The 21,451-nt window shown below is 40.9% G+C and overlaps 1 protein-coding gene across 4 annotated transcripts in view; it reads left to right on the top strand.

Annotated features, from left to right (window-relative positions):
- Positions 1-21,451, top strand: part of LOC139446061 (dedicator of cytokinesis protein 3-like) — a 166,720-nt gene that overhangs the window by 50,131 nt on the left and 95,138 nt on the right. For all 4 annotated transcript variants that reach the window (XM_071227331.1, XM_071227333.1, XM_071227330.1 and 1 more), the window contains 12 exons: positions 3,970-4,041; positions 4,708-4,777; positions 7,333-7,442; positions 8,766-8,891; positions 9,027-9,151; positions 10,573-10,671; positions 12,557-12,620; positions 13,234-13,340; positions 13,706-13,877; positions 14,705-14,802; positions 15,748-15,846; positions 17,129-17,229. In XM_071227331.1, the coding sequence (XP_071083432.1) occupies positions 3,970-4,041; positions 4,708-4,777; positions 7,333-7,442; positions 8,766-8,891; positions 9,027-9,151; positions 10,573-10,671; positions 12,557-12,620; positions 13,234-13,340; positions 13,706-13,877; positions 14,705-14,802; positions 15,748-15,846; positions 17,129-17,229 (1,243 nt within the window). The remainder of the gene's footprint in view (positions 1-3,969; positions 4,042-4,707; positions 4,778-7,332; positions 7,443-8,765; positions 8,892-9,026; positions 9,152-10,572; positions 10,672-12,556; positions 12,621-13,233; positions 13,341-13,705; positions 13,878-14,704; positions 14,803-15,747; positions 15,847-17,128; positions 17,230-21,451) is intronic.

Here is a 21,451-nt window from a genome sequence, read left to right as displayed (position 1 = left end):
TGTCAAGACTGCAGACTTCCTCATAGGTTCCCAGATTAAACTCTGGCTGGGAAACATTATCTTCAGCCATTTTAACTTGTCTTGAGAAATAGTACCATGTATTTATTCATGCGCGGTTAAGAGGCTTATGTGGATTTGTGGGAAGCAATAGTGGAACACACTAGCCATTGGTTTACAGTGTTTCTTGCCTATGCAACATGTGTCATAACTCTATGGTATCTGCACTACATGCTGCTTCAGTGTCCAGTAGCAGTTGGGCTGGCACAAAGGTCATGCACACAGCATGCTCATTCGTCTTCTGTCAATTTAACGGGGGCACAGGTGGCCCAGTCGTCTAAGGCGCCGCGATTCGCTGTGCAGAGTTGCTTCACTTGGGCACGCCAGAAACCTATGATTGTGGGTTCGAATCCCGGTTCGCCCCGATTATGTTTCTAGGTTTCTCAGCACCATACCTGTGTTCGTGGGTCTCACCAAAATGGTAAACGTCTGAGACCTGCATCACTTCAGGCTTTCCTCCCACTTTAGCTGACACGCCGTGATATGCCTGGAATACTGTTAAAAGCAGTGTTAAACACAACTCAACAACTGTCACTTTAACACGGCCTTGTTTAATTAGCTGAAACTAGACACATCACCACTACACCTCATATTGACCCCCTATATTCACAGGTGATTGAGGAACATAGAGTACACATTACACATGCCCATGAAGAATTGAACATGTTGTAGCAGTGTAATTGCATGTTGTCTTGCAGCCTAACTCTGACTTGGATTCGAGGTGTGTGAGTGAGTGAGTTAATATTTAACATTGCATCGGCATGGAATCAAGATGAAGGAATAGGTTTGAAACCATTGTATTGTCTGACAGGAACATTGCTGTTTTTGGTATACTGGGCACATGATTTTGCAATGAATGTGTGCCATCAGTTCTCTCAAGATATTATGATCTATCATTCGTCAAATGTTTTAGCAATTGGTTGCCTTCATAAGCATCTCTGAAAGTTTGAACAAACTGGTACATGAATATTTATCTCTTCATGCTTGATGGAAGATAACTAAATGCTTATCCCCTGGGAAATAAATACTTGATTTATAACACTCATTGATGCTTCACTCACCAAATAACATAGGGATTGGTCGACGGTGGTGTATCAAGGAGGTCACAGGAAATATACATCATACATACATGTCCATTGATCAGTGTATATTATAAATATTGCATAAAAGTCATGGTGAAAAACATGAGTTTCCTTCAAACCAAGACAATTTTTTATTTTGATTTTTACATCATCATCATCATCATCATCATGATTGTGGTGAGATTATAAGTGGGACAAGTTAAGTGTGTGAGAAAAGAAAACTGATTCTACTCAACACTATGTTATGCCATTCTCAGTCAACATTCCTGTGGCATTCTTTGACAATTAATGCAATGGTGTTTTGAAATATGGGGCTACTTGTATTAATTTCATGATGCAGGCTTGGGGTTAGCGCTGTAAACACACACACTGACACAATACTTCCCTGATTTACAATTTATATTGCCTGCATGTGTCAAGCATGTGAATGATGAGTCTTGCTAGTGATACTGATGTATGGAATAACTAGACTTTTAGACTCTCATGTTCTCTGTACATACTGAACAAAAAAAGTTAGGGAACGTTAATATTTTTGGGGATATTTATTTGTTTTGTAGTGAACATGGTGAAGAGTGAGCACACAATTTCATAAATGTAACCCCCAAAATATTAATGATCCCTCACTTTTTTGTTTTGTATATACCGTATTTGACATAATAAGCACCCATTTCTCAAAATTAGAAATATAGGGCTCTTATTGGAATATGATTTTGGTAAGAAATAAAAAACAGAGTTGAAAGATCGTTAATTTCGTGGTTTATGCTGACAGCCTGAAATGATACAAAAGAAAAGTCTGTGCATATTATTCACGACAGATATATTTTCCAGAATTTAATTGCCCATACTTAGGGGTGCATATAACACACGGGTGCGTAATATACACGAATAAATAAGTCGAGTGTACATTGATCAATCAGACTGGGATTGTTCATTAGCCAGTATATTAGACAATATCGCCCTGGGCGCTTATTAGAGCGGGGCGCTTTTTATGTCGAATATGGTATGTAGTGTATTCAAACACAATAGATTACTATTGCCTGATGACAGAGGATGGTACTTCCATGCTGTGCACTGTGCAACTGACTTGTGTTTCTTGGATGTCCTGTTTTGACATAGCATGTATACATACATGTAGACAGCATTGCTTGTGATTGTAGTGAGTCGTCACTTGATGCTTGAGTCATGCATACGTACTGAACAAATCATACTATTGATGCTTTTTCTCCTCAGCATGATGTCATATGACTTCTGTTTATCAATGTTCAGATGTGTTAAAGGGCACCGTCATCTAAGTGGCTGCAATTCGCTGTGCAGAGTTCTGTCCCTTGGGCATGCTAGCAGCCTGATTGTGGGTTCGAATCCCAGTTCACCCTGATCATGCTGACAGTGGTTTGTCAGTATCATAACCATGCTCAAGGGTTTCACGGTGGTCAACATCTGAAACCTGCATCACTTCGGGCTTTCCTCCCACATCATACTAACAAGCTGTGAGATAATTGAAATACTGTTTAAAGCAGCTTTAAACCAAACTTGCTCTCTCAGGAGATGTGCAAACTTTGAAACTCATCATGCCCTAGCACTATGTGAATTTTACAGCTTCCCACCTTGAGAAACAGATCAGCTTTCAGATGATGCATGTTTGGAGTAGTTTCGATAGTTTCACAATCTCATTAAAATCAAAACGGTTACTCAGATACGACGCCTATCTGACTGAAGATCTAACCCTCCCTCCTCAGCAGGTCGGAACCTATGATTGTGGGTTCGAATCCCGGTTTGCCCCGATTATGTTTCTAGGTTTGTCAGCACCATACCCGCGCTCATGGGTTTCACCGAAGTGCTTAACGTCTGAGACCTGCATCACTTTGGGCTTTCCTCCCTCATTAAGCTGACACGCCGCGATATAACTGGAATACTGTTAAAAGCAGAGTCAAACCAAACTCACTTAGCAGGTTGTTTCAGGTTATGACCTCCTGACTGTTGGACTGGCATTCTAGAAGTTGGTGAGTAAATAAGAAAACATACAACTTTATGGATAACAACTTCTGGATCATTGCATATATGGCGACATTTCCAAGTTGATTCTTAAACTATTATCAAGGTGGTTGTCTCACTCCAGCTTCATAACAGTGTAAGAATCAACATCGAAACATCACTATATACAATACACCCGAAGTTTTTATCCATGCGGTTTTACGTTTTCTCATAACTTCCTGAATGGCCAATCAGTTCGGAGGCTACCGCATACACAGAATTGACAAGCAAAGCATTCAGAGCTGCATTTGGAACATTGAGGGCATTGCTAGTATGTTGTGAATATTTATGCGCCCTGTCGTTTCTCATGCCAATAGGGTGTGTGTACTTTTGAGGTTATTATTTTCTTCTGTGTGGTTTCTATTGTTGAGATCAAAATTTGCCGAATCGAGACGGAATGAAGAGAAACTGAACCCAAATCATATCAGAAAAATGACTTTGGATTGGCTAGAGGTATTCTTCATTTAGTATGGGTGGTCCGAGTTCACCCGGCATGACATTTTGCGGAGGGAGGGCGGTCGGGTGGCCTAGTGGTTAAAGCGTTCGCTCGTCACGACGAAGACTCGGGTTCGATTCCCGACATGGGTACAATGTGTGAAGCCCATTTCTGGTGTCCCCCGCCGTGATGTTGCTGGAATATTGCTAAAAGCGGCGTAAAATCTCACTCACTCACTCTTGTGGAGGGTTGATCAGATCTTCATGCAGAAAGGTATTGTAACAGTAAATGATCTTTTATCACATGTAGAAAGTACGGAAGTTGTTGTTGGAGATTGTTGCTGATTAGTTGTTTATCACGCAGGCCGGATGCTGCAGGAGTCGTCCAGCAAGAAGATTCCCAAGTTCCATTACCGCAGACCGTGGGGGGCTGCAGGTGAGATGACACTCTGCTGCTGGTGTCGACGTTGTGTATTGTCTCTGTGCCACCTGGGGTGTCATGGTCGTCTCAGAGGCTGCCGTTTGCTGTGTACAAAATTGACATCAGATGGCCCGAAGCCAGACTTCTGCCATTAACAGACCAATGATTTCAGTAAAATGATAATGCCCTGAAAAATAACTTTACCCTTGTTATAGCTGAAATGGATTGAATTTGTAGCTAATCCCCTCATGAACAGAACAACAAACAGCAGCATAAGTGTCTGTATTACAAACCTCACAACAGAGGTCATTGATTTACAAATAGCATTATTATAGAACATTATAGGATGATGTCACAAGCAAGAAACGTGATGCCATTGACGTCACCTGACAATAGAATAAACAGCAGCCTGTCGTGAGGGAAATGTGGTCTGCTCTCAAGTTACCATGGCTGCAGATTACTGATACCATACAGGCATCTTTGGGATAATTCTATCCATGGTGGCATTTAATTGTTGTAATAATACTGACTATGGGGTGAAATAACATTTTCTCACTCACTGTTTCTTTCAAAATTTAAAAAAAATAAAAAAAATGAAATGTTTTTGAAAAAAATGAATTGTTTTCACAACAGTTTGTGACTTTATCCACAAATTTTGTACTACTTACTTATGTTTGACAGTGTTATATCTGAAGGATGTCCTTGCATTAAAACGTGAAGAGGAGCTTGACTTCCACATGAAGGTCCAGAGGTAAGCTCAAGAACCAATTAACCACATGGCACATTAGGTGACAATGCATCAGGTGTGTGACCCCAGTGAAGATAAGGCTAGAATTAGCCTTCAGTAACTTATGTTGGTCATTAGACAGTGATGTTTGTTTATTACAGCTGTGTGGAGAGTCAGACAGTGATGTTTGTTTATTACAGCTGTATGGAGAGTCAGACAGTGATGTTTGTTTATTACAGCTGTGTGGAGAGTCATACAGTGATGTTTGTTTATAACAGCTGTGTGGAGAGTCAGACAGTGATGTTTGTTAATTACAGCTGTGTGGAGAGTCAGACAGTGATGTTTGTTTATAGCAGCTGTGTGGAGAGTCAGACAGTGATGTTTGTTTATAACAGCTGTGTGGAGAGTCAGACAGTGATGTTTGTTAATTACAGCTGTGTGGAGAGTCAGACAGTGATGTTTGTTTATAACAGCTGTGTGAAGAGTCAGACAGTGATGTTTGTTTATTACAGCTGTGTGGAGAGTCAGACAGTGATGTTTGTTTATTACAGCTGTTTGAAGAGTCAGACAGTGATGTTTGTTTATTACAGCTGTGTGGAGAGTCAGACAGTGATGTGTGTTTATTACAGCTGTATGGAGAGTCAGACAGTGATGTTTGTTTATTATAGCTGTGTGGAGAGACAGACAGTGATGTTTGTTTATTACAGCTGTGTGGAGAGTCAGACAGTGATGTTTGTTTATAGCAGCTGTGTGGAGAGTCAGACAGTGATGTTTGTTTATAACAGCTTTGTGGAGAGTCAGACAGTGATGTTTGTTAATTACAGCTGTGTGGAGAGTCAGACAGTGATGTTTGTTTATAACAGCTGTGTGAAGAGTCAGACAGTGATGTTTGTTTATTACAGCTGTGTGGAGAGTCAGACAGTGATGTTTGTTTATTACAGCTGTGTGAAGAGTCAGACAGTGATGTTTGTTTATTACAGCTGTGTGGAGAGTCAGACAGTGATGTTTGTTTATAACAGCTGTGTGAAGAGTCAGACAGTGATGTTTGTTTATTACAGCTGTGTGAAGAGTCAGACAGTGATGTTTGTTTATTACAGCTGTGTGGAGAGTCAGACAGTGATGTTTGTTTATTACAGCTGTGTGGAGAGTCAGACAGTGATGTTTGTTTATTACAGCTGTGTGAAGAGTCAGACAGTGATGTTTGTTTATTACAGCAGTGTGGAGAGTCAGACAGTGATGTTTGTTTATTACAGCTGTATGGAGAGTCAGACAGTGATGTTTGTTTATTACAGCTGTGTGAAGAGTCAGACAGTGATGTTTGTTTATTACAGCTGTATGGAGAGTCAGACAGTGATGTTTGTTTATTATAGCTGTGTGGAGAGACAGACAGTGATGTTTGTTTATTACAGCTGTGTGGAGAGTCAGACAGTGATGTTTGTTTATAGCAGCTGTGTGGAGAGTCAGACAGTGATGTTTGTTTATAACAGCTTTGTGGAGAGTCAGACAGTGATGTTTGTTAATTACAGCTGTGTGGAGAGTCAGACAGTGATGTTTGTTTATAACAGCTGTGTGAAGAGTCAGACAGTGATGTTTGTTTATTACAGCTGTGTGGAGAGTCAGACAGTGATGTTTGTTTATTACAGCTGTGTGAAGAGTCAGACAGTGATGTTTGTTTATTACAGCTGTGTGGAGAGTCAGACAGTGATGTTTGTTTATAACAGCTGTGTGAAGAGTCAGACAGTGATGTTTGTTTATTACAGCTGTGTGAAGAGTCAGACAGTGATGTTTGTTTATTACAGCTGTGTGGAGAGTCAGACAGTGATGTTTGTTTATTACAGCTGTGTGGAGAGTCAGACAGTGATGTTTGTTTATTACAGCTGTGTGAAGAGTCAGACAGTGATGTTTGTTTATTACAGCAGTGTGGAGAGTCAGACAGTGATGTTTGTTTATTACAGCTGTATGGAGAGTCAGACAGTGATGTTTGTTTATTACAGCTGTGTGGAGAGTCAGACAGTGATGTTTGTTTATTACAGCTGTGTGGAGAGTCAGACAGTGATGTTTGTTTATTACAGCTGTGTGGAGAGTCATACAGTGATGTTTGTTTATAGCAGCTGTGTGGAGAGTCAGACAGTGATGTTTGTTAATTACAGCTGTGTGAAGACTCAGACAGTGATGTTTGTTTATTACAGCTTTGTGAAGAGTCAGACAGTGATGTTTGTTTATTACAGCTTTGTGAAGAGTCAGACAGTGATGTTTGTTTTTTACAGCTGTGTGAAGAATCAGACAGTGATGTTTGTTTTTTACAGCTGTGTGAAGAGTCAGACAGTGATGTTTGTTTATTACAGCTGTGTGGAGAGTCAGACAGTGATGTTTGTTTATTACAGCTGTGTGAAGAGTCAGACAGTGATGTTTGTTTTTTACAGCTGTGTGAAGAGTCAGACAGTGATGTTTGTTTATTACAGCTGTGTAGAGAGTCAGACAGTGATGTTTGTTTATTACAGCTGTGTGGAGAGTCAGACAGTGATGTTTGTTTATTACAGCTGTGTGCAAAGTAAAACAGTGATGTTTGTTTATTACAGCTGTGTGGAGAGTGAGTCTTCCTTCCCCAACCTACATGAGACAATGATAAAGAAACAGAGTATGATGATTGGGAAAGGCATCACCATTGAGAAAGACAAGCAAACAATAGGTACCACATTGGGATCTTTTTCAACATCATGATGATCATTTGTCTGCACCATACCCATTCTTGTGGGGTTTCATCAACGCATTAAACATTGAAGGCCTGTTTCCTCTCTAATTATGATGACATGCATGAAACCATGAAGCTTCTTGTATCATTGTGGATGGTAGAAATTTATGTTCAATTGTTTTGTATCGTAGCAGCTGAGAATTATAGATGAAGAGCAAGTTAGGAAAGATGCAGAATTTGGTGACAAGCAGTTAAATTAAACTCCACATTCTGAAGGTCTCCCATTTCATTCAGCAATTTATGAATTCTTTACCTGTTACATCACAATACCATGTATACTGTAACCATGTGTAACCTTACATGAACTCTGTGACTTTATCAATATCGGTACTTAAATTACCAATACATAATTCACATTGACTATTTTCAAACTCCCACAAGTTTGTGTGTGGTGTTTTTCACCAAGTTAATACCGTCGATAAGTACTGAATGACTGAAAATACTGGAAGTCATTAATGTTTTTAACTTCTGGCCACGTGTCCTTATATTACCACACCACACACTAGGAGTGTATGTCCCTATATTTTCCACCAATTGTACACTGACTTTTGTGTACAGGTATATTCCCACCAGTTATACACTGACTGTTGTGTCCAGGTATATTCCTACCAGTTATACACTGAATGTTGTGTCCAGGTATATTCCTTGTAATTATACACTGACTGTTGTGTCCAGGTATATTCCCACCAGTTATACACTGACTGTTGTGTCCAGGTATATTACTTGTAATTATACACTGACTGTTGTGTCCAGGTATATTCCCACCAGTTATACACTGACTGTTGTGTCCAGGTATATTACTTGTAATTATAAACTGACTGTTGTGTCCAGGTATATTCCTTGTAATTATACACTGGCTGTTGTTTCCAGGTATATTCTTACCAGTTATACACTGACTGTTGTGTTCAGGTATATTCCCACCAGTTATACATTGACTGTTGTGTCCAGGTATATTCCCACCAGTTATACACTGACTGTTGTGTCCAGGTATATTCCTTATAATTATACACTGACTGTTGTGTCCAGGTATATTCCTTGTAATTATACACTGGCTGTTGTTTCCAGGTATATTCTTACCAGTTATACACTGGCTGTTGTGTACAGGTATATTCCTTATAATTATACACTGACTGTTGTGTCCAGGCATATTCTTACTAGTAATTCACTGACATTTGTGTACAGGTATATTCCCACCAGTTATACACTGGCTGTTGTGTCCTAGTATGTTCCCACCAGTTATACACTGACTGTTGTGTCCAGGTATTGCTGTGTCCATGAAGTTGCTCCACGGGGACCTGGCCAGCGTCAAGGCAGAACAGCCCATCATGTTCAGCAAGGGTATCACTATGATACAGAAAATTGGGTTCTCAGACTCCATTAACCCTGGTGAGTTTCTGTATTTGAGGCATGGATGGATGGATGGATGGATGGATGGGTGGGTGGGTGGGTGGGTAGATGGTTGGATGGATGGTAATGTGATGTGACTGTAGCTGATTTCTGCATCATTATTTCCTACTTCAGGTGAGGTTCGGAATGACCTTTACCTGACCCTCGTCAACAGTGAATTTGATCGAGGCAGTAAGAAAGCAGCCAAGAATGTGGAGGTCACGGTGACAGTGTACGACAGCAATGGTGATATCATACCGGTGAGAATTGGTTTGTTCTTTTGCTGTTGATTGATTCTTATGAGAATTAAAATTGGTGTATGTGTTGGTAGGTTCAGCTGCTTTTGAGCGAATTATTATTTAGTTTTAAAAGTAATGATTGAGAAGGTGCCAGTGAAATTATGCCACGAGAGTTAGGTGTGGCGTTTAACCACAAACAAACAAACAAAGCCCTTGTAGGGATTCTAGAGCATTAAGGTCCCTATCCCTTTTGTGACAGCCAAGCAACAATGGGAAATGAGAGGTCACAACTACTTCATCATGAATAGTAAAGAGACATAGGCACCAAAACAACTCCATACAATCTGGCTGATCTTGTGCCATTGTATATGATGACAATAATATGTGGTGAGAAGGGGTTTACCCTCGCATTCAAGATTATTACACTTATATAGTGACCTGCATGCACATGTGTGTGTGTGGCTGCTTGTATAACTATGACGCGGCCAGGAATCGAACGCCTGACTTCCGCTCTCTGGGCAGACCCTCCACCACTAGACCACAGAGGCGGTTGATGATGATGATGATCATCATCATCATCATCATGGTGATGATAGGGATGTCAGGGAGCCCGATGGTTTAAGTGTGTGAGTGAGTGAATGAGTGCCTTAGGTTTAATGCCGTTCCAGTCATATCACGGCATATCAGCTTCAGGTTGGAGGAAAGCCAGAAGTGATGCTGGTCTCAGACTTTTACCACTTTGGTGAAACCCACGAGCACAATAATGGTGCTGACAGACCTAGAAACATAATCAGGGTGAACTGGTACTGGAACCGACAATCATAGGTTTCTGGCATGCCCAAGGGACACAACTCTGCACAGCGAATCGCAGCACCTTAGACCACTGGGCCACCTGTGTCCCTTGATGGTTAAAGTTTTCTGTCATCATGCTGAAAATCCAGGTTTAATTATCCACATATGTACACTGATTCTTGGTGTACCCTGCCCTGATGCTGTATTAATCATAATAAGCGCTGTGGGTACTTCGAAAATTGACAAAGTGAGGCTCTTATAAAAAACATACACACAGGTTGTCAGTGATTGAGTGGAAATGAACAAACGTAGCTGAACCGTCGGTGAAGTAAGGTATAGTCAGTAGGCAGTCATATTTCCCTTCTTCACTGCCCTTTCTGTAAATAAATCTGTAAGATACACAGGAAAATATGGTTTGTCCTGTAAATTTTCAGTCTTAGTAGGGGTCAGGAATTAAAATCACTTACAGGTTAGTCTAGATGTGAGGGGGCACTTACTGGAGCAGGGTACTTGATATGGTTAATACATTAGGCTGGTATAATGCTACAAGCAGCATAAAGCCTGGAGGACTCATTCATCATCTACTTTGTTGGTGAGGTGGAATAGTTTCTGCTCATCAGATATATAAAAACATGGTTTTTTTCTGTCAGGAGTGCATCACAGGTGGGTGCGGGGAAGACGCTGTCACCAAATACTTCTCCTCCATCTTCTACCACAACAACAACCCCAAGTGGAACGATACTATACGTGTAAGTAAAAGATCACACTTTGTGAGGTGGTGAGTTGCCACAGCTGTTGTGGATCCTTGTGATCCAGGATCAGTTGATGGGTATAGTAAATATAGGTTTCCTTCTCAAGGGTGATATGGACTCGAGGCAGTCCATATCATCTGCAGAGGGGGGCGCTAATACTTTACACAAGGATACAGAATCGTTAACCAACAGTTCTTCCCCTCTCATCCAAACTGATTCGCCCTACCTTGTTGTAAGAGCAGGGTTGTTATAAAGAATAACAACCTGCCGAGGCAATGGACTTAACACACCTTCGTGGTATAATTATAGATGAATGCAAGAGGTTGATTATGTTGTGAAAAAATGAAACTGTTATCGTCTAAATGACACCTACCCTGTGCATATTCCAAGTAAGAATTGAAAGAAAGAAATGCTTGTCACAAGAGCTGATGGAAATTAGGTTTGAAATGTGACGAGGCTGATTGTGTGTCATCATGACCTGGAGGCATGGTTTGTTTTCCATGCAGTCCACTTCTGGTTTGCCTTGCCCAGCTGCTGTCACCTACAGGCCCTTGTGACATGGATTTCATATTGTGGCGTAAAACAGTAACACACATTGTTATACCTCTATTGAGAATCTTGCAATTCCATTGGTTAATTCGTACCACCTGATGAAACAATACATTTCAATGTAAACCCCAAAATCATGTGACTGACACTGACCTCGAATATTGACTCATCACATGATCAGTATTGACCTGTCCTGTGATGAATATTGACACGTCTACTAGAAAACAAGATGGCATCTGGTACGAACATTTCATGGTTTTCAGCTAATGAAATAGAGGACGGTTTAAAGACGTCATAAATTTTCAAGTGAATTTGGGTATAACAAAATGAATGATTACTCTTGAAGAGGTCAATATCCGAAAAACAAGGACCCCTTCTGTGGTCTGACCGGACCTGGACCTGCAGCCTCGGTTTGGTCTGACCACCTCAGGGGTCGGGTCCTTGGGTCTTCAGGTCCCCAGGTCCTCAGGTCCTCAATTATTTGTATATTGTCATCCGAAACGGGCATCCACAGGAGATGCTGCATTACAATGCTTTGCTGACTATTGTGACATCATGGGTTACCTTGACATTATTTCCCGATACAAGTATCGATCACAGTTGCACACAAAATAAAAAAATATCGATTCATTCCTTAAATGTATACTTTAATGGCTGTTACACCCAACACTAATTAGTTGTGAAAAAATAAAATATTTTCATCCATTGCATCATACTTGATACTGCCAACTGTAAATCATCAGTGTGCCAGGTATTTGACTGTCCTGTCTGTGAAAAAGATGGCTTACACACCTCAGATAAGAGCACATACAAGTATCGAGATACATATTGGATCGTGACCAATTCATACTGATACGTATTGGATCGTACAGTTGGTGTATCATCCAAGCTCTACTGGTAGGATGAGATGGTAATGTGGCTGATAACCTTCTAGCGCCTCACAGGCAGCTTGGGTTGTATACTCCCCAGGGAGCTGAGAATGAAAATCAAGTGCTGACTGATCCATTGCCTCGGGTAATAATAGTGTAGTGCTATGACCATCCACTTGGTGAATGGAATCTGGTGCATTATAAATGCACTTATTCTTATCATTATTAATTACTCTAACACTGAAACTGGACATGTGTATTCTTTACACTCCTTATTACTGTTTACAAATTGAAAAGTTGAAAGCATGATTTTGGATGAACAATACATATACATGTATGTATTCCATTGGGCGAGGTTCTCCATATCTCCCTGAATGAACAACAGCTAGAGGGAAGAATATTGTTATCGAGTTAAAGATGATGAATAGTATTAATGAGCACTGACAGTGTGTTTTGTGTTTCAGCTGTCCATTCCAATAGACAAATTCCAGTGTGCTCACATACGATTTGAATTTTGCCATTGCTCCAGTAAGTATTGGTTAAAAGCCGTTATTTATATCATCTAAAATATGATTTCAAGTCCCCGAATCAATTTGATGACAAAGTAGTACCTGTATAACTTTTCGTGTATAGTTAACATTAGGGGATCTAGTCTCCAATGGGATAATTTTAAATCTTATTGAGTCATCTGTAGTTGAAGACAAGTAGACTGCTAATATTAGGTCACGGTGTGGATAAGGATTCTGGAGTTCAGGTTAAATTAGGAATTCACAAAATTGTCATTTTTTAGGAGAACTGTTTATGCACTCATGGGTAGCCATGAACGCAGGTAGTCAGTGTTACTAATTATAAATGTCATGATGTAGTTTGTTTATTTTTTTATGCCGCTTTTAGCTATATTCCAGCAATATCACGGCGGGGAACACCAGAAATGGGCTTCACACATTGTACCCATGTCGGGATTCGAACCCGGGTCTTCGGCATGACGAGCGAACGCTTTAACCACTTGGCTACCTGACTGCCATGTCACATTGTATGACCATCCCAGTTGGGATGTGGAAAGGGAACCAGTCAGTTCACTTTGTTTCTGTGTAAACACACTTCTGGTTATTTATGGCAAATGTTTTATCATTTCTTGTAGCCCGGGACAAGACGGAGAAGCAGCTGTATGGTTTCTCCTACCTGTCCCTCAACCCTTATGACTCGGCCACACAAGCAGATGGCACACACGCCCTTTGTATATACAAGGTAGGTACCAGTATATATAGAGGCTGGGCAGGCACATTCTGTGTACATGTATATATAAGATAGCAATGCGATAATTCTCAAAGAAAAATGAAGAACATCTTGTGGTTTATTTCACGATAAAATATTGTTCTATCATGACATCGAACATCGAACATGCGCTCACAACTTGATGACGTCGTATATTGGACGATGTTATGTTTGAGAGGGGAGTGTCTAGTGAGTTGTTCCCCATAGATGTAGCTGGGCAACGCAGATAAAAGCAATGACCACACGATCGCATCCAAAAGCAGAAGAGATTTGACAATCACAACACAGACATTATTGTGGATGGCGTTGACTTATATTTGTCGTTTATGTATTTTCAGTGTGATAATGTAAGCAAAATTAGGAACTATATGAAACTCCCATCGTTCCAAGAGGACTTCAATGACCCCAAAATCATGTCCACTTTGCCCAACCAACTTCCGTACAGTCGCAGCAGCAAGGAGTACCTCACAGTGTCAACATTCCTCTGTTCAACCAAGTTCACCCAGCAAGGTAAGGTGCCCATACAAGCTCATACAACAGCGGTGGGCTGAGCTGCTCTGGTTTAAGTGGCCGGAATAACATTCACAAGATGAGACTAAGTGAAAAAATTAGTGAGTTGAACTAAACAAAGTTGGTAGCTGACCTACAGTTTCACACAAAACACATATCTTAACAAAGTGAGCAACTTGTCCATTAAGCTATCTTAACAAATTGAGCAACTTGTCCATTAAGCTATCTTAACAAAGTGAGCAACTTGTCCATTAAGCTATCTTAACAAAGTGAGCAACTTGTTCATTAAGCTATCTAAACAAAGTGACCAACTTGTCCATTAAGCTATCTTAACAAAGTGACCAACTTGTCCATTAAGCTATCTTAACAAAGTGAGCAACTTGTCCATTAAGCTATCTTAACAAAGTGAGCAACTTGTCCATTAAGCTATCTTAACAAAGTGAGCAACTTGTGAGCAACTTGTCTGGGGGACACCAGAAATGGGCTTCACACATTGTACCCATGTCGGGAATCGAACCTCGGTCTTCGGTGTGACGAGCGAACGCTTTAACCACTAGGCTACCCGACCGCCCCAACTTGGCCATTAAGCTTTCTTAACAAAGTGAGCAACTTGTCCATTAAGCTATCTTAACAAAGTGAGCAACTTGTCCATTAAGCTATCTTAACAAAGTGAGCAACTTGTCCATTAAGCTATCTTAACAAAGTGAGCAACTTGTCCATTAAGCTATCATAACAAAGTGAGCAACTTGTCCACTACATTGTCCCACATGGATGACTGATGATTCCTTTGGTACATAACATGCTGAGCTTGCAACATGACATTTCAGCGGACCTTGTCGGGGTGTTCCAGTCCAGCAGTAGACAAGAGTGTATTGAGAAGAGTCTACACAATCTCATCAACCTCCGAGGCCAGGAGGTGGTCAGGGTAGGTAACTCCATATAACTCTTAATGTATTGACACAGCTGAAATATTGCTGTCGAAGACACCAATTTGTGTCCTCTTGATGCTCACTGACAAGATGGCTTGAGAACATTCTGAAAAAAACTTACTATGCCCAAAAAGTAAGTTGAGATTATTATTTTGTATTGCAGGCATGCTCTATTTTGGCTGTTTGTAAATAATGATTACAACAAAGACAAATGACAACAACGGTTGTTGTTTTGTTGTTCAAGAGTATATATTGGAATCTAGCCACTGAACACGTCTACTCATGATCTGGAGAGAGAATTGAAGGATTTCAACTTCTTAGTTATGAGGAACACTTTTTGGAGTATATGCTTGCTCCTCCATCACCTGTTGTTTTCCTTATGATAAAGAAGTTGACATTCATAAATTCTCTCTTATGTGTCTCTTTTCTAAATGCCATTCAAAAACTTGACATCTATTTATGATCTAGAGGGTACCTCTAGAAAGACCAAACCTTTCTCTGTCAGAAGTGAGACCCGTGAAGATCCGGGGTAGAATAGATTTTCAACAACCCATGCTTGTCATAAGAGGCGACTAACGGGATCTGGTGGTCAGACTCGCTGACTTTGTTGATGCATGTCATCGATCCCAATTGTGTGGATCGATGCTCATGATGTCAGTCACTGGATTGTCTGGTCCAGACTCTATTATTTACAGACCACTGTCATATAGCTGGAATATTGCTGAGTGCGGCGCTAAACAACAAACAAACAAATCTGTCAGAAATGAAGACCTTTGGAGTAGAGGTGTAGCTGTCCTTATCATCCACCATAACCAACAGATTCAGCATAATGTTTCTCTTGATAAACTAAACACCACCACAAATATTTCAACATTTTATACATTTCCCCTTTTCAATACTTATTGTCAAATAATCCTCCCTCTACCATCTTGTCCTTTCAGTACCTTCAAGATATCCTGGATGCCTTGTTCTACATGTATGGACACACCAGTAGTGAAGGGGAGCGCTTCAAACACTCTGCAGAAGTCTTTCATGCCTTAGTAAGTACTATTTACTGCACAAAGTGTTCTTAGTGCTAAGACAATTGTAACTTTCATTCTTTAACATAGAGGCATTGAAGCACCAAGATGGCTTTTCAGAGCTGGGCCCAGGAGTTTTATCTGTAATTGGATTTGACATTCAGATAGGGACTTGATTAGACTTGCTGGCCCTGTCAAGACCGACATTATGCTGAGGGACTGTTCTTCCCAGTCTGGGGTCTATCTCAGTCTGGATTAGGACAAAGTCATTTGGACCTCCTCCATGGTCTCGTGGACACGGGGGCACGGGTGGCCCAGTTGTCTAAGGCGCCTCGATTCGCTGTGCAGAGTTGCGTCTCTTGGGCACGCCAAAAACCTATGTTTGTGGGTTCAAATCCCGGTTCTCCCAAATTATGTTTCTAGGTTTTTCAGCGCCATACCCGTGCTCGTGGGTTTCACCAAAGTGGTAAACGTCTGGGACCTGCATCACTTTGGGCTTTCCTCCCACGTTAAGCTGACACATCGCGATATAACTGGAATACTGTTAAAAGCGGCGTTTAACCCAACTCACTCACTCTCGTGGACACAGAGTCTGCCTGCCCCTGACTGTCATACCAAAGGATGTTAAAAAATGTTGTTGTTACCCAGCCTGGTGCTTGGCATAAAGGGAATAAATAAAACAAGGATAGGTCAGCTTGGAGATAGTATACATTACCTGAGTAGGGTTTCCATGTTAAACTGCGTCATGGTATCAAAGTGGGCTAGAAGAAACACATACACCAAACACGCACGCACGCTCACACACACACACACACACACACACACACACACACACACACACACACACACACACACACACACACACACACACACACACACACACACACACACACACACACACGCTGACATGCTCGCTCATGCGCACACACACACACTTGCTGACATACTCGCTCACACACACACACACACACACACACACACACACACACACACACACACACACACACACACACACACACACACACTCGCTCACACACATACTCGCTCACACACACATACTCGCTCACACACATACTCGCTCACGCACAGACACACACACTAACACAGACAGACAGACACATCGCTGTATTACTGTATTAGTGCAATGGTCTTGAACACGACATTAAACCCCATTTCACTTCTCGCATGTAACTTGTATCTTTGACTCATGTTCTTGTTCAGGGGATGAATCGGTCCCTAATATCCAAACTACCATGTTGTCTGTGTCAGGAAATGTCAGCTCCAGTTACACTCTTGTTCCCAGGTCCATATATTCAACCTGCTGCAGGACAGCAAGTTTGAGAAGTTTGTGTGTGTGCTGGAGGCCTATCTGGAGGAGAACTTCTCCTACCCCCTTGCTTATCGGTGAGTATGGTTATTGTGACCATGGTTATTTTGAGTGCTTGTCAGTGAGTATAGCTATCAATGAATTGTCAAGTATGGCTATTAGTGAATATGGCTGTTGTCAAGTATGGCTATTAGTGAATACGGCTATTGTCAAGTATGGCTATCAGTGAATATGGCTATTGGCAATTTATCAGTGGGCAGAATGGCAGATGTGGCTATTGATGCGTATGACTTGGTGAGTATGAGTATCAGTTAGTTTGTTTGTTTGTTTATTTGTTGTTTAACGCAGCACTCAGCAATAATCCAACTGTATATCGGCAGTCTGTAAATATCTAGACCAGACAATCCAGTGATTGACATCATGAGCATCGATCCACGCAATTGGGATACGATGACATGTATCCATTAGTATGACTATCAGTGAGTATATGGCTATCAGTGAGTATATGGCTGTCAGTGAGTATATGACTATCAGTGAGTATATGGCTATCAGTGAGTATATGGCTATCAGTGAGTATATGACTATCAGTGAGTATATGGCTATCAGTGAGTATATGGCTATCAGTGAGTACATGGCTATCAGTGAGGCTGTCAGTGAGTACATGGCTATCAGTGAGTATATGGCTATCAGTGAGTACATGACTGTCAGTGAGTGTATGGCTATCAGTGAGTATATGGCTATCAGTGAGTACATGGCTATCAGTGAGTATATGGCTATCAGTGAGTACATGGCTATCAGTGAGTATATGGGTATCAGTGAGTACATGGCTATCAGTGAGTATATGGCTATCAGTGAGTATATGGCTATCAGTGAGTACATGGCTATCAGTGAGTACATGACTGTCAGTGAGTGTATGGCTATCAGTGAGTATATGGCTATCAGTGAGTATATGGCTATCAGTGAGTACATGGCTATCAGTGAGTATATGGGTATCAGTGAGTACATGGCTATCAGTGAATATATGGCTATCAGTGAATATATGGCTGTCAGTGAGTATATGGCTATCAGTGAGTACATGGCTATCAGTGAGTACATGGCTGTCAGTGAGTATATGGCTATCAGTGAATATATGGCTATCAGTGAATATATAGCTATCAGTGAGTATATGGCTATCAGTGAGTATATGGCTATCAGTGAGTACATGGCTATCAGTGAATATATGGCTATCAGTGAATATATGGCTGTCAGTGAGTATATGGCTATCAGTGAGTACATGGCTATCAGTGAGTGTATGGCTGTCAGTGAGTATATTGCTATCAGTGAATATATGGCTATCAGTGAGTATATGGCTATCAGTGAGTATATGGCTATCAGTGAGTATATGGCTATCAGTGAGTACATGGCTATCAGTGAGTATATGGCTATCAGTGAGTACATGACTATCAGTGACTATCTGGTTATCAGTGAGTACATGGCTATCAGTGAGTATATGGCTATCAGTGAGTACATGACTATCAGTGACTATCTGGTTATCAGTGAGTATGTGGCTATCAGTGATTATATGGCTATCAGTGAATATATGGCTATCAGTGAGTATATGGCTGTCAGTGAGTACATGGGTATCAGTGAGTATATGGGTATCAGTGAGTATATGGCTATCAGTGAGTATATGGCTATCAGTGAGTATATGGCTATCAGTGAGTATATGGGTATCAGTGAGTATATGGGTATCAGTGAGTATATGGGTATCAGTGAGTATATGGGTATCAGTGAGTACATGGCTGTCAGTGAGTATATGGCTGTCAGTGAGTACATGGCTATCAGTGAGGCTGTCAGTGAGTATATGGCTGTCAGTGAGTATATGGCTGTCAGTGAGTACATGGCTATCAGTGAGTGCATGGCTGTCAGTGAGTACATGGCTGTCAGTGAGTACATGGCTGTCAGTGAGTATATGGCTATCAGTGAGTACATGGCTATCAGTGAGTATATGGCTATCAGTGAGTATATGGGTATCAGTGAGTACATGGCTATCAGTGAGTATATGGCTGTCAGTGAGTATATGGCTATCAGTGAGTATATGGGTATCAGTGAGTACATGGCTATCAGTGAGTATATGGCTGTCAGTGAGTATATGGCTATCAGTGAGTATATGGCTATCAGTGAGTACATGGCTATCAGTGAGTACATGGCTATCAGTGAGTACATGGCTGTCAGTGAGTACATGGCTGTCAGTGAGTATATGGCTGTCAGTGAGTATATGGCTATCAGTGAGTATGTGGCTATCAGTGAGTATATGGGTATCAGTGAGTACATGGCTATCAGTGAGTATATGGCTATCAGTGAGTACATGACTATCAGTGAGTATATGGCTATCAGTGAGTACATGGCTATCAGTGAGTATATGGCTGTCAGTGAGTATATGGCTATCAGTGAGTATGTGGCTATCATTGAGTACATGGCTATCAGTGAGTACATGGCTATCAGTGAGTATATGGCTATCAGTGAGTATATGGCTGTCAGTGAGTACATGGCTGTCAGTGAGTATATGGCTATCAGTGAGTATATGGCTATCAGTGAGTATATGGCTATCAGTGAGTACATGGCTATCAGTGAGTATATGGCTATCAGTGAATATATGGCTATCAGTGAGTACATGGCTATCAGTGAATATATGGCTATCAGTGAATATATGGCTGTCAGTGAGTACATGGCTGTCAGTGAGTACATGGCTATCAGTGAGTATATGGCTATCAGTGAGTACATGGCTATCAGTGAGTATATGGCTATCAATGAGTATATGTCTCCAAAATTACTATCAACTATAAGATGACCTCATTGCACACTTTGGATAGTGGAGATACCAACTTTGATATAAACGCAACCAGTTTATTGAGCCGCAGTTACATACGACAATGTCATTTAAAGAATAGGAATTACACCATAGACTTCCGTTGAGTTATCACTGCTGGGGTCAAGAGTTCTATCCACTCATCTCTGAGTGGGCATCATTCACCACTCCAAACAGTAAACTGTTGTTGGTTCAATTATGTTATTGCCTTTGAACTTCCTTAATGCCAGTCAGCAGAATAAACATATAAAACTGTGTGTTGTTTTTAGGAAACACTCTTTATAGATATTACGGAAGTTCTTTACTCAGTGCTAATAAGCCCTGCTATTTGTGTTTGATGGGATTAAGGTAAGGATATGTATCATTCCACTGGGGATGGGGTGAGGGGAGTCGCATTGAAATTGAGTGGCATTTTAGGAAAGGGGTCAGCAGTGGTATTAATTTGGAGATGCTTTAATTTCAAGATTTACAGTATTTGGCTGTCAGTGAGTATGGCAGTCGTTGAGTTTAGCCATCGGTTGAGGAGAACTGTCATGACAAACGGGCAAGGCCCCCAGTTTGCCCAGTAATTCAACTGATGCACTGTTGTTTGATCGGCATTTCTTACAAGTTGATGAATGACAAAGTAGCCCCAAGATTTATCCTTGTCCCTGCTTGACAATGGTACAAGGATCTATACCAAGGCGTCGCTATCACAGTATAATAAAAAAATATTATCCATAATTATTTTTGGGGTCTACTTTGTTGCACTGAGACGATGGTCAAGTCAATGAAACTTGGTTATTGCATGTGTATTACATGAAATATACCCTCGTAAGTCAACAATACTCCAACTTTCCCCTGACTCACTGGCACAGCTTGAATAATATGCTCATGATATCACTGGATTGTCTGGTCCGGACTCGATTATTTACAGACCACCATAATATAACTGGAATATTGCTGCATGCGGCACTCAACAACAAGCAAACAAATAAACAAACTTAACTAGCCTGTGTAATCACCAGATGCCAATTAGCGTCAGCGACCTGACAAGCAAGGGTACATTTGCTTTAGACAACACAATACTTGGCCTGTTGAAACCAGGCATCCAAATCGGACATTTGTATTTTGGTCACATCCACCTCATATTTGACAGTTACTGTTTGACGTTCATGTATGAATAAAATATCAAAATCAATTGTCACTTTTATGACGAATACCATATTTACTTGTGTATAGTGCACATTTTAAAAAAAAGCCACAACTGTGTAGAGGTGGGGCCCTTTAATGAGATAATAATAAATAATTTGATTTTCATCCTTCCTCACTTCACTACCAAAGACCCAGTGCACATCATATATATAGTATTGTCCAAGAAACTACCCACAAAGAAAAACACTCCAGTGTTATTGTGTTTCTTTGCTGGATGAAGTACGCAATATCCTTACTGCTATCAAACACTCATGCTT

This window comes from Haliotis cracherodii, unplaced genomic scaffold, assembly GCF_022045235.1.
Source record: "Haliotis cracherodii isolate W230 unplaced genomic scaffold, xgHalCrac1.p SCAF_6, whole genome shotgun sequence".
Taxonomy (NCBI): domain Eukaryota; kingdom Metazoa; phylum Mollusca; class Gastropoda; order Lepetellida; family Haliotidae; genus Haliotis; species Haliotis cracherodii.
The sequence above is the reverse complement of the archived record's forward strand: the minus strand, read 5'-3'. Positions and strand labels throughout refer to the sequence as shown.